Source organism: Nomascus leucogenys, chromosome 20 (assembly GCF_006542625.1).
Source record: "Nomascus leucogenys isolate Asia chromosome 20, Asia_NLE_v1, whole genome shotgun sequence".
In the NCBI taxonomy this organism is placed as follows: domain Eukaryota; kingdom Metazoa; phylum Chordata; class Mammalia; order Primates; family Hylobatidae; genus Nomascus; species Nomascus leucogenys.
The window spans coordinates 77,271,012-77,287,654 of NC_044400.1; the positions used below are offsets into that span (position 1 = coordinate 77,271,012).

General features: G+C 54.3%; 1 protein-coding gene across 3 annotated transcripts in view; it reads left to right on the top strand.

Annotated features, from left to right (window-relative positions):
- WFS1 (wolframin ER transmembrane glycoprotein) overlaps positions 1-16,643 on the top strand; it is a 43,022-nt gene that overhangs the window by 11,788 nt on the left and 14,591 nt on the right. For 2 of the 3 annotated variants that reach the window (XM_030801125.1, XM_003278514.4), the window contains exons 2-3: positions 3,937-4,173; positions 14,809-14,891. In XM_030801125.1, coding sequence (XP_030656985.1) covers positions 3,937-4,173; positions 14,809-14,891 — 320 coding nt within the window. The remainder of the gene's footprint in view (positions 1-3,936; positions 4,174-14,808; positions 14,892-16,643) is intronic. The other variant, XM_012499783.2, reaches the window with a different exon arrangement.

Below are 16,643 nucleotides of genomic sequence, written 5' to 3' on the forward strand. Positions count from 1 at the left end.
TCACCAGTAGGGAGTTGGGGCTGAGTGCCCCACCGTGCAGGTAGGGATCTGAGGGTGCAGAGTGGATGCAGCTGAAGCTGCCTGGATGCTGGGGTTTGGGGGAGGGACTTGCTAAGGTCCCACAGCATTATTGCCTGGATGGTGCTCCTGCCCTAGGCCAGGCTGCCTCAGGCTTCTGCCCGCGTGCATTAAGTGCTTAACGTATTCCTGGCAAGGCAGCAGGTCTTTGAGTGGATAAGCTGCAGCCCCTGCCCTCAGGGCTGACAGTGGCTGTTACACGCAGGAAGACTCAGAGAGGGAGGGACCAGACAGCAGGTCCTTCCACGGGGAGAGCTTTTCTGATCTTCATTGTTCCTGTGACCAACCATGACCAGGAATTGTTGTGCTTGTTTTGAAATAACAAGCCCTTTGATCCAAACCAGACTTGGCCAACCCTCAGAGAACCTGAAAATTAATCCTCCTGTATTCATCCATTCTTACTAACCAGAGATTTTACTTTAAAGTTTTTGTTTTTTTTTTAACTGCAGTGTGACATACATGGTACATAGGCCAGCTAGAATCTGTTTTCCTGAAATTCCTTTTATGAAATGTTTTCCAACTGAACATGCCTTTGTTTAGCACCTGGGAGTAATGGCTTAGGGTTTTTCTTTTTTTTTTTTTTTTGAGATGGAGTCTCGCTTTGTCACCCAGGCTGGAGTGCAGTGGCGTGATCTCAGCTCACTGCAAGCTCTGTCTCCCGGGTTCACACCGTTCTCCTGCCTCAGCCTCCCGAGTAGTTGGGACTACAGGCGCCCACCACCACGCCTGGCTAATTTTTTGTATTTTTAATAGAGACAGGGTTTCACTGTGTTAGCCAGGATGGTCTTGATCTCCTGACCTCGTGATCCGCCCGCCTCGGCCTCCCAAAGTGCTGGGTTTACAGGCATGAGCCACTGCGCCCGGCCGGCTTAGGGTTTTTTTTAATGCCCAGTAGTTTGCTTTCTCTTCTGTCACATACGTAATCCCCACAGCACCCCTATGTGGGAGGTGCTATCCCCATTTTACATATGGGGAAACAGACACAGTGAGGTCATGTGGCCACTAGTAAGGGTAACTGAAACTGATGCCCCATGCCATGTTGCTTCCAGCTGTAACCTCTAGCAGAGGGAGGGCTCTGATGGAGAGGTGATCACCTGAGTGCTGTGTGTTTACCTGGGCAGGTGAGGAAGACAAGGACTCGGGACAGACATAGCTTGGAAGCTCCCACAAAGGAGGTATCGCTGGAGCTCTTGACTTGAAGGGTGCTTAGGGTCTAGGCTGGGGGAGGAGGGTAGGAAGGCATTCTGGGAAGAGGGCCCTGTGGAAACAGAAGTGTGGAGGTCAGCGTTTGTGTGCTGATGTTGAAGGGTAGCCAGTGTTTTGCAGTGAACGGGCCCTGGGAGAGAGGGTGCAGTGGCGGTCGGATTTCAAAGTCGTCTTTTTCAGAAATGAGCTTGCAGAAGCGTTAGAATTGGGCAGGTCTGGATTTGAATTTCAGGTCTGGTATCTGGAGCTGTTTGACCTTGAGCAGGTCCCTCCCCTCCCTGCACCTGCGTTCCTGTCTGTGAAGTGGGGTGAGGTTGAAGGAGAAAACATTTCCCCATGTATAACTCTGGGATGACAACAGGATCTACCTTCCAGGTCCATGCGAGGAACTCACGACAATAGGACCTACCTTCCAGGGCCATACGAGAAACTCCTGAGAAAAGACAAGTACCGAGAACAGAGCTGTTGGTCTTGATAGCAGAGATGCCCTGGCGTAGGTCAGCCCTCAGTAAAGGTGCCCTCTCTCTCTGTCTGAGAAAGTGACACCTGACTTGGGGGCAATGGGAACCATGGGAGAGAAGGTAGACATGGCCACATGTCATTTGAAGACCTGACTTTTCACCATCTCAGGTGGTCCGGTGGCCTGCAGGACCATGGTTCTGTTTGCGATCCTGTGTGGGTTCTATGTGCGATCCTGTATTTCTCTGCCGCAGCTAAGGGGACACTTAGGTCTGCACATGCAGTTAAATGGCTGCTTTTGTGGAAGGTGCCAGTTCCCGGGAGCTTGGAACTTGCAAACAGGATGGAGCAGGCTCCCAAGCTTGACCATGCATTCTTTGCACCTGGGGGATGTTTTAAACTAAGGGCTCAGTCCCTCTGAGGGAGGAACGTGTGGATTGAAATCTGCAGAGTTCTTGAGCGGCACCGATCTGATCTTTAGGACCCATTTGCAGCTGGGAATGGAGCAGAAATTGTTGTGTATGGAGGCTGGGGCCACTCCTGACTGTTCCAGTCACAGCTGCCCCCAAAGGTGACCTCTGGGCACCTACTCGGATCCGGCTCCGTGCCAAGCGCTGGGTGTTCAGAGGCGGCCAGGGGACTCCCTCATGCTGCCCATGGTGTCTGGTCTCACTGGTCCTCACAGTTGCCCCGTCCCCATTTTCAGATGAGGAGGCTGAGGTGCAGAGAGGGATGTGGGCTGCTCAGGACCACACAGCTGGTGGGCACAGAGCCAGGAGCACAGCGCCGCGGCAGCTTGAGGCTGGGAGCGAGACTCTCTGTTACCAGCCTCTCCCTGCTCTGTGCCTCAGAGGATGGCTGTGGACCCTGAGCTTGGGATGGTCATTTGGGAATCTGAGGAAAAGTTTCCACAGCCTCACAGCAGCAGGTTCAAGGTTGAGCAGCGCCACGGGTTTGCATCCTACCCCTAACACAGCTCATCCAGGGCCCATCCGGGTCTGGGGCTCAGGATCCTGCAGCGCTTTCAGCTCTGTGTCTGTGGCCGGTGGTTGTCCTTCGTTACAGGGATGGTGGTGTTTTTCCATGTTGCTAAGCAGCATGTGAGGGCCTCTGTTGAATAAAATAAAGCCCTTGCTCCAGCGTGACACGGGTCACGGGATCTCTGCGCACTCTAGTCTCTTCTGATGCCCCCACCGCACTGTTTGCCTTAGTTTGCTTTTTACTATGTGTGTTGATTTCTGGGGCATCATTCCTGTGACTTCGGTGCTGTGGCTTGGGCCTGGGGTAGGGGCTGTGGAGCGGCAGATCTGGGTATGAATCCCAGCTCCACCCATTTGGCTCCCCCTCTTCTCTCCCCTGCCCTCTTCCACCCTCCCCAGCTCCCTTCCCCTCTCATATTTGCTTAACTTTACTCAGTACCAGCGTATTAGTTTTCTAGGGCTTCTGTAAGAAACTACTGGAAACTTGGTGGCTTAAAACAACAGAGGTTTGTTCTCTGATGGTTCTGGGGGCAGAAGTCTGAAGTCAAGGTTTGGGCAGGGTGGGTCCCTCCTGGAGGCTCTGAGGGAGGCCCAGTTCCTCGCCTCCGTCCAGCTTCTGGCAGTGGCCAGTGGTCCTCCTGCTCCTTGGCCGCTGTCACCCGTGTCTGCGTTGGCTCTGTTACCCTCCTCTTCCTATAGGCCATTAGCTATTGGAGCCAGGGCTTCCCTACTCCAGGCTGATCTCATTTCAAGATCCTTAAATACATCTTCAAAGACCTGTTTTTCCAAATAAGGGCACGTTCACAGCCATTGGTGGGCACATGATGTGGGGCCCAATTCAGCCCCCTGCAGCCGGGCTTCACATGGGTGGGCTCTGGGTGTTGCTGCCATCATCCCCGTTTCTTGGATGAGGGAAGGCCAGGGTTGCGTGGCTCATGCCCAGTGAGGCAGGGACTCCAGGCCTCGGCATGTGCAGGTCTGAGATGGTAAGTGCCGTGCCATCTGTAGAGTCACGTGGGTGAGTGTCCTCCCATGGTTTCCTCCCTGGAAGCGGGGCTGGCCCATGGGGACAGTGCTGAGTGTTAGCGAGATCCTGTATGGAGTGTCTGGCAGCTCCCACCTGCCTCCCTCTGCTTTTCTGTCTCCAGCAGACACTAAGTGCCAGAGCGGGCTCTGCCGTGCTGCGTGTACCTGACCTTGACTTTTCTTCCAGGCAGGATGGACTCCAACACTGCTCCGCTGGGCCCCTCCTGCCCACAGCCCCCACCAGCACCGCAGCCCCAGGCGCGTTCCCGACTCAATGCCACAGCCTCGTTGGAGCAGGAGAGGAGTGAAAGGCCCCGAGCACCCGGACCCCAGGCTGGCCCTGGCCCTGGTGTTAGAGACACAGCAGCCCCCGCTGAGCCCCAGGCCCAGCACACCAGGAGCCGGGAAAGAGCAGACGGCACCGGTAAGGGGGCAGGCTGGGAAGCCCAGGCGGGGCATGTTCAGGGATAGCTGGGTTGGAACGGGGTTCAGCCACCCCTGGAGGGTCCCCCCGCCAGGTCCTCTGCAGTTCAGCATTGTGCAGCTCCCATGCTGTGCACAGGCATCCATCCACTGGGGCTACCCACCTCCTCAGCCTTGCACCTGCCACCTGTGTGGCACCCACTCGAGGTGGTGCTGGTGCCCCCACTCCTCTGCAGTCCTTCTCTTCCCAGGGCCTCTGCAGCACTTCACAGCTTCCATTTGCAACAGCGTCCAAACGTGTGGAGTAAATTCACGGGCCCGCTGTAAACAACTAGGGTGGCAGGCCAGAGGTGACGGCCACACTCTCGGGGGTGAGGCCACGTGCGGGCGAAGCCCTTGGTGCTGAGTTTCTCCTCTCCCTGAGGGAGACTTGTGAGGGACGGGCGTCCTTCACCTCCATCCTGAGGCAGGATGCTGGGGCCCTGGGTGTTCACAGGCAGAGCTGACTGAGGCCCTGGGTGTTCACAGGCAGAGCTGACTGAGGCCCTGGGTGTTCACAGGCAGAGCTGACCGAGGCCCTGGGTGTTCACAGGCAGAGCTGACCAGGCCCTTGGTGTTCAAAGGCAGAGCTGAGGCCCTTGGTGTTCACAGGCAGAGCTGACAGGCTTGTTGGTTCCTGGGTGGTGGGTGTGATCGGGGGAGTCCGGCCCCTGGGCACCTTCTCCAGCTGACTCAGGCCTCGGTCAGCCTTCACTTTTGCTAGAGAGGCCGCTGCCAGGGCGGCTCAGTCCCAGCTCATCACTCCCCTCCTGCCCATGCAGAAGCCCCAGACCTATGGTGAGTGCCTGCTGTGTACACCAGCCTTGCCCATGTGCCAGGGCGGGACTCCTCATGGCAGTCCTGAGAGGGGAAACTGAGGCACTGAGTCTAGGTGACTTGCCCAAGAGACCCAGCGGGTGAGAGACGAAGTGCTCGAGTGGCCCAGGTTTCCTTCTTGTCCCAGTCACCTCACTGGCAGGGCCGTGGGGCCTCCCTGCTGTGGTCGCAGCGTGCTGAGGCTCCCATGTACCACTTATGCTGGGCGGGCCCTCGGAAACTCACCGCAGCCCTGGGCCCTGTTTGTCTTTGCATCTCCTTAAAAGATCACTGTGCTCCTGTGCTTTGTTTTGGAGGCCTCTGGGCAGACGAGGGTCTGACCCCGGGATTTGGGCCCAGCCTCACGGCTTCAGGGGTACAAAGACCAGGGCTCGGAAGCTTGGTTTCAATCTGGGTAATGAGAACAGCCCGCAAAGGACAGAGTCCAAGACTGTGTGTTTCAGATAAGAAGAGTCAGGAAGCAGCTGTGGTTTGTTTGGCTTTGGTCTCCAATGTGGGGGTGGTGAAGAGCAAGCCCTGGGCGCCGCCTGACAGCCCAGCCCCCAACACTGGGCCTGCAGCTGGGGGCAGTGGGCATCCCGTCTCCCAGTCACTGGTCACTGATGTGGCCACAGCAGGCCTGGCCCTGCATGCCCAATGGCCGCAGGGAGGGCAGGGCCCAGGGTCCCTGCCAGTAGCAGCTGCTGCGAGAATCTGTTATTTAGCTCCCCCGTCCTGCCAACATAGGTGGGTAAGCATCAATTAAAATACCAATAGGTAACAACAAGGGTAGCTATTTAACTGATACTTCCCCAAGCCAGGTATCTTTTTAGGGCATTAGCCCACTTGCTTCTTTAACAGCCCTGGGAGGCAGGCTCTGCTGCTGCCCCGGTTTTCAGATGGGAAACCGAGGGATAGAGGGCTTAAGTAGATGACCCAGCGTCCCATGGTTGGTGAAGGGTGGAGGGGAGATTTGAACATACCTGGAGCCTGTGCTCACTATGGGCCTCAGGTCAGCTGTGCCCAGGGATCCCCATGTCCCAGACTCAGAGAAGTGCACAGAGCAGGTTGGCCTGTCCCTAGATCAATGCCTGGCCAGGTCCTGGTGACAGGAGTGAAGGCTGAGGCCTGCCCTCCAGGAGCCCTGAGCAATATGAGAGACAGGAGTGAACAAGGAACTATATTCTGGGGGCTCATGTAGCGCGGGGGACAACCCACATTGCAGTCCCCTAGGGGCCCCCCAGGAGAGCCTGGGCATTCTTCAGGGCATCAGGAGGACTGCCTGGAGGAGGCACCGTCAGAGCCCCCTCTGAGCTGCTGCTTGGCCTGTACACTTGGGAAACAGGAGAAGAGCAGCCTTGGGTCGCCCTTCTCTGGTTGCCTCCCTGAGGAACTGACCCCCTTTTCAGCCCTCCATTCAGCAAGGTTGGGGAGGGGCTGCTTCAGAAACTTCACTGGGCTGGAGCCCCACACTTCCTTCCCGTCCTGGCTCTGTGGCCTTGGCAAGTCACCTGCCACCTGGGGAACCACTGCCGATGGGTCAGGGCTTGGAAACTCAGGGGCTCCTGGGCCCAGACAGGTAAAGAAAACAGTGACTCAGGCTAGAAAGGAGACCGCAGGGAGTTGTGAGGCTCTTGGGCGTCCCTGTGCCAGGGCGGGACTCCTCATAGCAGCCCTGAGAGGGGAAACTGTGTCCTGTGTGGAGTGTGGATGCCCATGTGCTGAGAGGTGTTGTCTGTTGTGATTTTTGACAGCAGCCCAAGTGACGTGCCAGTGGGCCAGGGCCAGCACCTGCCTGTCCATGGCTGCCCCAGGGCTGATGGGCGGGGGCCGTTTCTTCACAGGTAGCTGTGGGGAGTCCTGTGATCACCTCAGTGTTGTCTTCAGCCCTGGGGGGATCTGTTGTTCTGCTCAACAAGAAAAGAAAGCTGAGCTCGTCACACCTGGTCCTAGGTGACCCAGCAGGCACAGAGAGGTGGAGTTGACGCCAAGCCCCACTCAGCCACCATGACACTGCTGTGCGAGTCCACGCCCTGGCAGAGAGCCTGTTCTGGGCCTGTTCTGTTTAGCCCTGGGGCTAAAGGGCGGGCTCAGATGCACAGAGGGACAGGCCTGGTGCAGGTGGGAGGAAGGAAAGCAGACTGTTTCATCGTCTCAGCTTCAGGCTGGGTGTGCTGTGGCTATCATGTGCTTAGCCGGTGCTAAGTGTGTGCTAAGCATGTGGCTCTGGCAGGCACTCAGGCCTCCTGGGCACCAGCCGAGGCCCCACCCCTTCCCACTGTGCGGCCCTGAGCTCTCCTGCTGCCTCGGTCATTCACGGGTCTACCGGTAGGACACGGCCCGGGGTTGGTGGAGGAGGAAGGAGGCGAGATTCGGGAGCTCTCCGAGTTGTACCCGCCACTCCATCTCTGAGCAGCAGCACTGTCATCTCTACAAGTCTCTACAGCAGTGCTGCCACCACCTCGACCAGGGGCTCACCCTACTGTGAGGTGGCCCAGCTCACTGTGAGACTCTGGGGCAGTGAATGCCCTTTCTGTTGACCCCAGTGGGCGGCCAGCCCACACGACTGCTGAATCTGCCAGGCCTCCCAGCCACTGGGGGTAGGGGGATTGCTTTGGCAGCCACAGGGACACAGATGCGGACAGGAGCAGGAGCCCTGGGGAGGAGGTGCACCCCACCAGGAAGCACAGTAGACAGGGAGGGGAGAAAGCCAGGGTGGCCTCCAGGTTTCTGGCTGCGGCTGCCGGGTGGACGGTGGTGGCACAGCCTGAGGTAGGGTTCTGGGGGTGGTTCCCAGCGCGGTCCGAGCTTAGTCTTAGATAGAGGGTACAAGGGGGTCCAGGAGGGGCTGGGGCTCTGATGCAGATGTGGGAGTGCACCCAGCCCCCACTGCCCTGGGGACAGGCACAGCAGGAGGTGCTGCTCGGGTCACCCGCCATTGATTATTTAGGAAGCAGCTGTCACGCCTGTTCTTTATCCTGACCTGGCCCATCTGATTGCTGTGCTTCTGCTGAGCCCCCCACACCACACTGTGAGGACTGGCCACAGGATCTGGTGGGGCTCAGTCTTCTGGGAACTTGGCAATGTGCCTGTCCTACTTGCGCTCCAAGCCTCGGACGTCACCTCCAGGAAGCCTCCCACCGCAGGTGATGTCTGCAGTCACCTACACAGCCCCAGCCCTCACGGGTGGACGTGCTCGTTCTCGCCTGGCCCAGGGCGGGCCATGGAGAACTCAGGAGTCCTGACTCTCAGTTTGGTGCCCTCGGCTACGCAGGGCATGTTAGAAGGGTGCCCTCCCTGCCAGGGCCTCCAGGCCACTGTCTGCCCTGTTCCCGCCTCAGAGTTCAGCCAGCCATAGAAAGAGAGGGCTGAGGACCATTCAGCCTGTTCATTCACGAGAACCATTGTCAGTGTCACAGAGGCTGATGGGATGCCTGTGGTGCAGGGTGACCCCAGCTTCCCCATGTGGGGGATGTGCCGGGGGTGCAAGACGACCACCTTATGCCCTGTCTCTGGCACAGGGATGATGACAGCACACAGCACATCCTCTTTTCTACCTTTCCCTTTGGCACAGCTCCCCGTGGGTGTCACAAGAGGCGCAGACAGATCGTGGAGGTCAAGGGCTTGCCCAGGACCAGTGAGGGAGGGAGGGAGAGGGCAGCAGCACCCTTGGACACGGGAGGATTACATCATATTTATTTACTACATGCCTAAGATGACACTCTTAAGAGTGTTTGACATACATCCCAAAATTTTTAAACACTATGGAAGCATGTCTGGATGCATCAGTAATGTGAAAGTGGAAGCCAGCTGCCCTGCTCCCAGCCCACTTTGGGAGAATTTTGTGCATGTTTGGAGCCAGCTGTTTGGGAAGGGAGGCCCCAGCCATTGCCCCTCGGGTGGGTTTGATGTTCTTTGTGTGGGAAGAAGCCTTCTCTCCATCCTTTTCCATTTCTGCAGAATATCTGCTCAGTCAGGGAGTTGAGCTTGGCAGTTCAGCTGCCCAGCCAGGCAGGTGCTGTGTCCTGTACTATGCTAGAATTTCGGGAGGAGAGAGGGCAGCTGCAGGCCCTGTTTGTAGTGGCTCCCTCCTGGGATCCCCGTTGTTCCTCCCCACATCTGCTCACTGTGTACTGTCCAGCATCGTAGTGGAAGCTGGGGGCGAGATGGGTGAGACCCATGGACATAGATGGCATCCACGAAGGCTGGCGGTGAGACCCATGGACATAGATGGCATCCACGAAGGCTGGCGGAGCCTGTGATAGACGATGGACAATGTCCCAGGTTCCAGCAAGAAATGGCAGTGGGTATTTCTAGTTCTAGATCCCTGAGGAATTGCCACACTGACTTCCACAATGGTTGAACTAGTTTACAGTCCCACCAACAGTGTAAAAGTGTTCCTATTTCTCCACATCCTCTCCAGCACCTGTTGTTTCCTGACTTTTTAATGATGGCCATTCTAACTGGTGTGAGATGGTATCTCCCTGTGGTTTTGATTTGCATTTCTCTGATGGCCAGTGATGATGAGCATTTTTTCATGTGTTTTTTGGCTGCATAAATGTCTTCTTTTGAGAAATGTCTGTTCATGTCCTTTGCCCACTTTTTGATGGGGTTGTTTGTTTTTTTTCTTGTAAATTTGTTTGAGTTCATTGTAGATTCTGGATATTAGCCCTTTGTCAGATGAGTAGGTTGCAAAAATTTTCTCCCATTCTGTAGGTTGCCTGTTCATTCTGATGGTAGTTTCTTCTGCTGTGCAGAAGCTCTTTAGTTTAATTAGATCCCATTTGTCAATTTTGGCTTTTGTTGCCATTGCTTTTGGTGTTTTAGACATGAAGTCCTTGCCCACGCCTATGTCCTGAATGGTATTGCCTAGATTTTCTTGTAGGATTTTAATGGTTTTAGGCCTAACATTTAAGTCTTTAATCCATCTTGAATTAATTTTTGTATAAGGTGTAAGGAAGGGATCCAGTTTCAGCTTTCTACATATGGCTAGCCAGTTTTCCCAGCACCATTTATTAAATAGGGAATCCTTTCCCCATTTCTTGTTTTTGTCAGGTTTGTCAAAGATCAGATAGTTGTAGATATGTGGCATTATTTCTGAGGGCTCTGTTCTGTTCCATTGATCTATGTCTCTGTTGTGGTACCAGTACCATGCTGTTTTGGTTACTGTAGCCTTGTAGTATAGTTTGAAGTCAGGTAGTGTGATGCCTCCAGCTTTGTTCTTTTGGCTTAGGATTGACTTGGCGATGCGGGCTCTTTTTTGGTTCCATATGAACTTTAAAGTAGTTTTTTCCAATTCTGTGAAGAAAGTCATTGGTAGCTTGATGGGGATGGCATTGAATCTATAAATTACCTTGGGCAGTATGGCCATTTTCACGATACTGATTCTTCCAACCCATGAGCCATAAAAAATGATGAGTTCATGTCCTTTGTAGGGACATGGATGAAGCTGGAAACCATCATTCTCAGTAAACTATCGCAAGGAAAAAAAACCAAACACCGCATGTTCTCACTCATAGGTGGGAATTGAACAGTGAGAACTCATGGACACAGGAAGGGGAACATCACACTCCGGGGACTGTTGTGGGGTGGGGGGAGCGGGGAGGAACAGCATTAGGAGATATACCTAATGCTAAATGACGAGTTAATGGGTGCAGCAAAACAACATGGCACATGGATACATATGTAACAAACCTGCACATTGTGCACATGTACCCTAAAACCTAAAATATTAAAAAAAAAAAAAGAAAAATAAATGGCTGTGGGTTGTGTCGGGAAGGGGCGCATCCTGGAGGAGGCCCTAGGTAGTGCCTGAGAAAGTGAGGGTCATTGACTGATTCCACGTGGCATCCATGAATTTCTCAAATCCACAGGGCCCGTGCATGACAAATAATTAAAAAGATGAAGGGTGTTCTCCGTGGACCCTCACAGAGGGAAGGAGACCTACCCATGGTATCCAGCTCTGATGACACTGCTATTTTGTGATTGATAGGCAGACTTTCAAAGAATGAGTTAGATTCAGGACCCTTTTAGTTGCAAGTGACAAAATCTCAATATAAATTGACACAAGCCAAAAAAGTAGAGGGGCAAGGGATTGATGAGTCCATAGATATGGAGAGCCTAGAGTAGTTTGCTTCAGGCACGGCTGGATCCAGGGGCTCAGATGATGTCATCAGGAAGTACTCCCCCGCCCCCATTCCACTCTGCTTTCCTGTGCTGCCTGTCTCTCAGGGGCTCTGCCCACAGGGTGACCCTCCACAGTTCAAGCCGGCATCCACGTGCCAAGATCAGCAGAAGGTGAAAGCCCATTTCCCAGCAGTTCTAGCACAAACCCCGCTGGGCCGTGTCCATCCCTGAACCAGGTGCTGTAGTCAGGGAGATGACCTGGCAACTCTGATTGGCCAGCTGGGGGTGCAGGCCTTCTGTGCCGCACAGGGGAGGGGGCAGTGCCACCCAGACCGTGACGACTGAGTGTTGGGGGGAGTTCCCCAAAAGGGGCATCAAGGTGCAGTCATCAGAAAAAGCAAGGAACAGAGGTGGAGCACACAGAAAACACATGTGTTTGATGGTTCTTGGTGGTCCACACTGATGCAACTGGCTTCTGGGGGTGGTCTTTCTGGCACTGAGCAGTGAGCATGCTGGGATTTGCCTTTGAGCCCATGAAGGCTCCTGCTTCATGGACTAAGCTAATTGTTCTGCAGGACAAGCCCACCACTGCCATATGGAAGCTGGAATAATGAAGAGGGTGTGTGTCCATCTCAAAGAGATTCTGGGCTGGGTGCAGTGGCTCACGCCTGTAATCCCAGCACTTTGGGAGGCTGAGGAAGGCGGATCACCTGAGGTCAGGGGTTCGAGACCAGCCTGGCCAACATGGTGAAACCCTGTCTCTACTAAAAATACAAAAAAACTTAGCCGGGCATGGTGGCAGCCGCCTGTATTCCCAGCTACTCAGGAGGCTGAGGCAGAAGAATCGCATGAACCCAAGAGGCAGAGGTTGCGGTGAGCCAAGATTTTGTCATTGCATTCCAGCCTGGGCGATGAGAGCGAAACTCTGTCTCAAAAAAAAATAATGAAAAAAGAGAGATTCTGTATATTGGGGAGATGCCTTGAAATGTCAGGCTATGAATAACTTCTGTGAAAAATTATGGACTGGCAGAATCTTTTTAGACCACCATATAGACTTGGACCTTCCATGTTTTGATTTTTTTAAAAAAGGGAAGAATAATATGACTTGTGAACTTAGTCAAGTAAAGAGACTTGAATTCACTAGAGGTGCTGGCGTTGTGGTGGGAAGTACAGCAACAGCCCTGGGGTCTCCTGGGGAAGTGGGGAGGGAAGAGAAAGCCTCCTCTTGTGAACGGCAACTTTGGACCACTCACTACAAAGCATCTCTTTTCATCATAAACCATCCTATCAGATTGATGTTAACGATCAGATTGAAGCTGCTTTGGAGCGGTGATGTGACCTGCAGCAGGTCACACAGCACCTTACTGTGGAGCGTGGATCCACACGTGCATCTGTGTCATTGTGATCGCCCGCGCTGCTCTGTGGGCCCATGGCCTTGGTGCCTGCAGGCTCTGTGTCTGCAGTTCCTCTAGGGATAGTGAGTCTGCTGCTGAGCCTGCAGCCAGAAAGCATGCTGGGGGGCTGGCAAGGCAACAGCAGCAAGGAGGGAGAACTGTCCTTGATGGGTTCAGGGAGCACTAAGGTCTGGGGGCTCTGGGGAGGGTGGGTGTCCAAAAGGGCTGCCCTGCGGGACTTGATGCCATCTCTGAGCAACGTCCTTGAGGACCCCGGCAAGGAAGCAGAGCCCGAAACTCTGTGTAAGAGTTTCGTCCAGGGAGAGTTACGTCCAGGAAGAGGGGCGTCCAGGGAGAGGGACATTCAGGGAGGGGTCGTCCAGGGAGGGGGGCCTCCATGGAGAGGGCCTCCAGGGATGGGGGGATCCAGGGAGGGGGCATCCAGGGAGAGGGGCGCCCAGGGAGAGGAGCCTCTAGGGAGGGGTACATCCAGAGAGGTGGGCTTCCAGGGAGGGTGGTGTTCAGGGAAAGCAGCATCAAGGGAGAGGGGTGTCCAGGGATGGGGGCGTCCAGGGAGGGGGGCATCCAGGGAGAGGGGCCTTTGTGTTGGCGAGTTGTCCATCCATAGGGCTGGAGTGCGTGTGCCTCACCACGAAAGCTTGTGAAGAATCCATCTAATTCTTCCCTTCTCCAAATGCATGCCTCACCCACACAGCCTCACCTGTGAGGGCCTCACCTGCTGCCTGCAACTTTGAGTTGTCCCAGCCTCCCTCTGCCCTCTCCAAACTGGGTGTGACCCCTTCTCTCTGCCTTTGCACCTGGCCACGTCCCATGCTGTCTCCCACTGGAGTCCTGTCTCCCATACACCTGGGTCATCTGAAGGCAGTGGCCAGGCAGCATTTGGTGCTGCAGAGCCGGTTCAGAGCCTGGCACGGGATGGTTCTGGAAAAGCCCTGGGTGAATTGGACCAGAAAGGCTGGTCCTCAGTGTGGTGTTACTGGGAACCATGCAGCCTGTCCCATCGTCAGCCAGGCTTGGGTGAAATGGGTAAGACTGCGTGATGCTTTTGTAAATTCAGATAACTTCTTAGGAAGTAAAATACAGCACAAACTATAGTTGATGTTTGGACCCTTGGTCTAATAATTCAACTGGAGAATCTGTGCTAGGAAAATGACGTCCTAAAAAAGAAGAAACGGTTCATGGCACCATTGTAGAAAACAAGAGGTTATTGGAAGCAACCTACAGACCTGATGGAGAGGAGAGGAGAGGCCCAGTCACCTGACTGTGTCTCCTTGACGGATCTAGGAGCCACCAAAATGGTGAGCTGACTGCAGCGCATCGTGGGAAACCAGAGAACAATCCCCTGCTGTGGACTGAAAGTTTGTGTGTCTCCCAGATTCATGTGCTGAGATCCTCACCCCCAGTCCGATGGTATTAGGAGGTGGGGCCTTTGGAGGTGATGAATCATGAGCGATGGCTTTACGGTGGAATTAGTGCCCCTATAAAAGAAACCTCAGAGAGCTCCCTTGCCCCTTCCACCCTGCGAGGACGCAGCCAGAAGACCTGAACCAAAAAGCAGGCCCTCAGTAGACACAGAGTCTGCAATGCCATGATCTTGGACTTCCCAGTCTCCAGAATCAAAAGAAATACATTTCTGATGTTTGTAAGCCACCAGGTTGGTCGATGGTGTTAATATTTTTGTTATAACAGCTTGAACAGACTAAGGCATTCACTCTTAAGGAAAAGGTAATATCAAGATATATATACACTGATTATAATCTCCAAAATGTTTTTTGTTGGTACAGTCATGGAAAACATGAACTTGATTTGTTGGGGTTCTGGGCTTTGGGTGCAGGTTCTTTATATTATTTAGGTCATGAGCTGTCAAACTTGAGTCCTTGGATCTTTCTAGAGCCCCAGCTACAGCAGGCCTAAGCCAGGGGGCGTGATGGTGGGACTTGGCTCTGTGCTCCCCTCCTTCCCATGCCTCTCACCCTGAGAGCTTTGAATTGCTGTTGAATCCCCCCACCCGCGTCGAGTTTGCTCATCTTGCTCTGGGGCTGCTTGTGATCGGAAGGCAAACGGTGGCTTTCTGGGCATCTTCCCTGTCTGTGTCTGTGTCTCTCTATACTCCTGGCCTGGATTTGAAAGTGACAAGCAGCAGCAGATCTGAAGACCCTCCTGCCTTGTCCCCTCCGTCCTTATGGCAAGCGACAAAGTCTGGCTTTGTGACATGTGTGTTTGTTTGTTCTGTGTTAAAGGGCCTACAAAGGGAGACATGGAAATCCCCTTTGAAGAAGTCCTGGAGAGGGCCAAGGCCGGGGACCCCAAGGCACAGACTGAGGTGAGGACTGTGGTGCCGGCGGGGACTTCGGGACGCGGCCCCCAGCACAATGGGCCTGGCCACGAGCTCCACAGCCCACAGGGAAGTGTTGGTGCCTGAGATCGGGGTCAGGAGCCAGCATGGTGCACCCTATCCCACTTGAGCCCCGTGTTGGTAGGGTGCCCATGTTCACTGTGCCAGTTTCCCTCCTGGCACCCCTCTGGGGAGCAGCGGTCATCCCCCTTTTGTCCAGCTCACACCTCATTTTGGGCATCACCTCCTCCAGGATGACCTCCTGGCTTCCTGCAGCTGCCTGCTCAGTGCCACCCCTCAACATACACTGTGTATGCTGCACTCTTGTCTCCCTGACTGGCCTTTCACCTGGCTGTTAGCTGTGTGCACGGGGCCCTCAGAACGGTGACCATTCACTGGGGCATCAGCCAAGGGCTGGGCTTTGTGCCACTGCTGGGGATGTGATGTGGCCCTCTCTTCATGGGTGACAGGTTAGTGGAAGAAGCAGACCCAAAAAACCCAAGCAGACAGACACAGAAATACAATGATTTTGAATTCTGGTGAGGGGAGAAGCCAGCAGAACGCTGAGATGGGAGGTGGCCAGGGGTCCTGTGTCCTCTGTGGAGGCAAGTGCTCACCACCTCACTCTGCCCCCTTGCACAGGGCTCCAGCAAGTGACCACAGTTATCCTGAGCAGTTTCCCGCCCCCTCTTCTCCCCAAAGAGGAGACAAGCTTCCATGCAAAACCATAAATTAAGAATTTCTGGCTGGGTGCGGTGGCTCACGCCTGTAATCCCAGCACTTTGGGAGGCCGAGACGAGTGGATCACCTGAGGTCAGGAGTTCGTGACCAGCCTGGCCAACATGGTGAAACCATGTCTCTACTACAAATACAAAAATTAGCCAGACGTGGTGGTGCATGCCTGTAATCCCAGCTACTTGGGAGGCTGAGGCAGGAAAATCACTTGAACCCAGGAGGTGGAGGTTGCAGTGAGCCGAGATCACACCACTGCACTCCACCTGGGAGACAGAGCAAGACTCCATCTCAAAAAAAAAAAAAAAAAAAAATTTCTTTCCTGACCTCACAGCCATATTGTGCTTTAAAGTTCCTCCCACATCCTTTTGCCCAGGCATTTGGAGGCTGGGGGAGCATAGTGAGCCCTTTTATGGGCTCTCTGTGCCCTGGGCCTCACTTTTTCCATCTGTAGAATGAGAAGACTGGACCATTTCAGCAGGGATTTTTTTTTTTTGCAAAGGGCCAGATAGTGAATATTCTGGACTCCACATAATCTCTGCCGTGTTGCTCAGCTTTGCTGTGGAGCACATAAAAGCAGCATGGACAACATGTAAATGAATGATTATGGTTGTATTTCAATAAAACTTTATTTGCAAAAACAGGCAGTGGGCCAGTGCCAACCCCTGGTTAGCTGGCCTCTCTCCAGCCCTGGCTTTCTGTGGTCCCCTGACTGTTTTGAGAGGTGTAAAGGACCCAGTCATGGTTCTGATTTCCATGCACTGATGGTGAGCCTTGGCAGGCAAGAGCAACTCAAGGAAGAGAACCTGTACCAGTGAGAGCCCATGACTTCCTCCCTGTGTGGATGGGGTGGCCACACCTTCCTCACCGTGTTTTGAGGAGGAGCGAGTGGCTGGAGGCTCAGTAGGGCCTAGCCTAGTGGACATGCCTGGTGTGACCCCATTTCCGCCCCTTCCTTCCTTGCCTGGGTGACAAAGGGAAGTAGGTGAAAGGAGGTGGGCTGGCTGG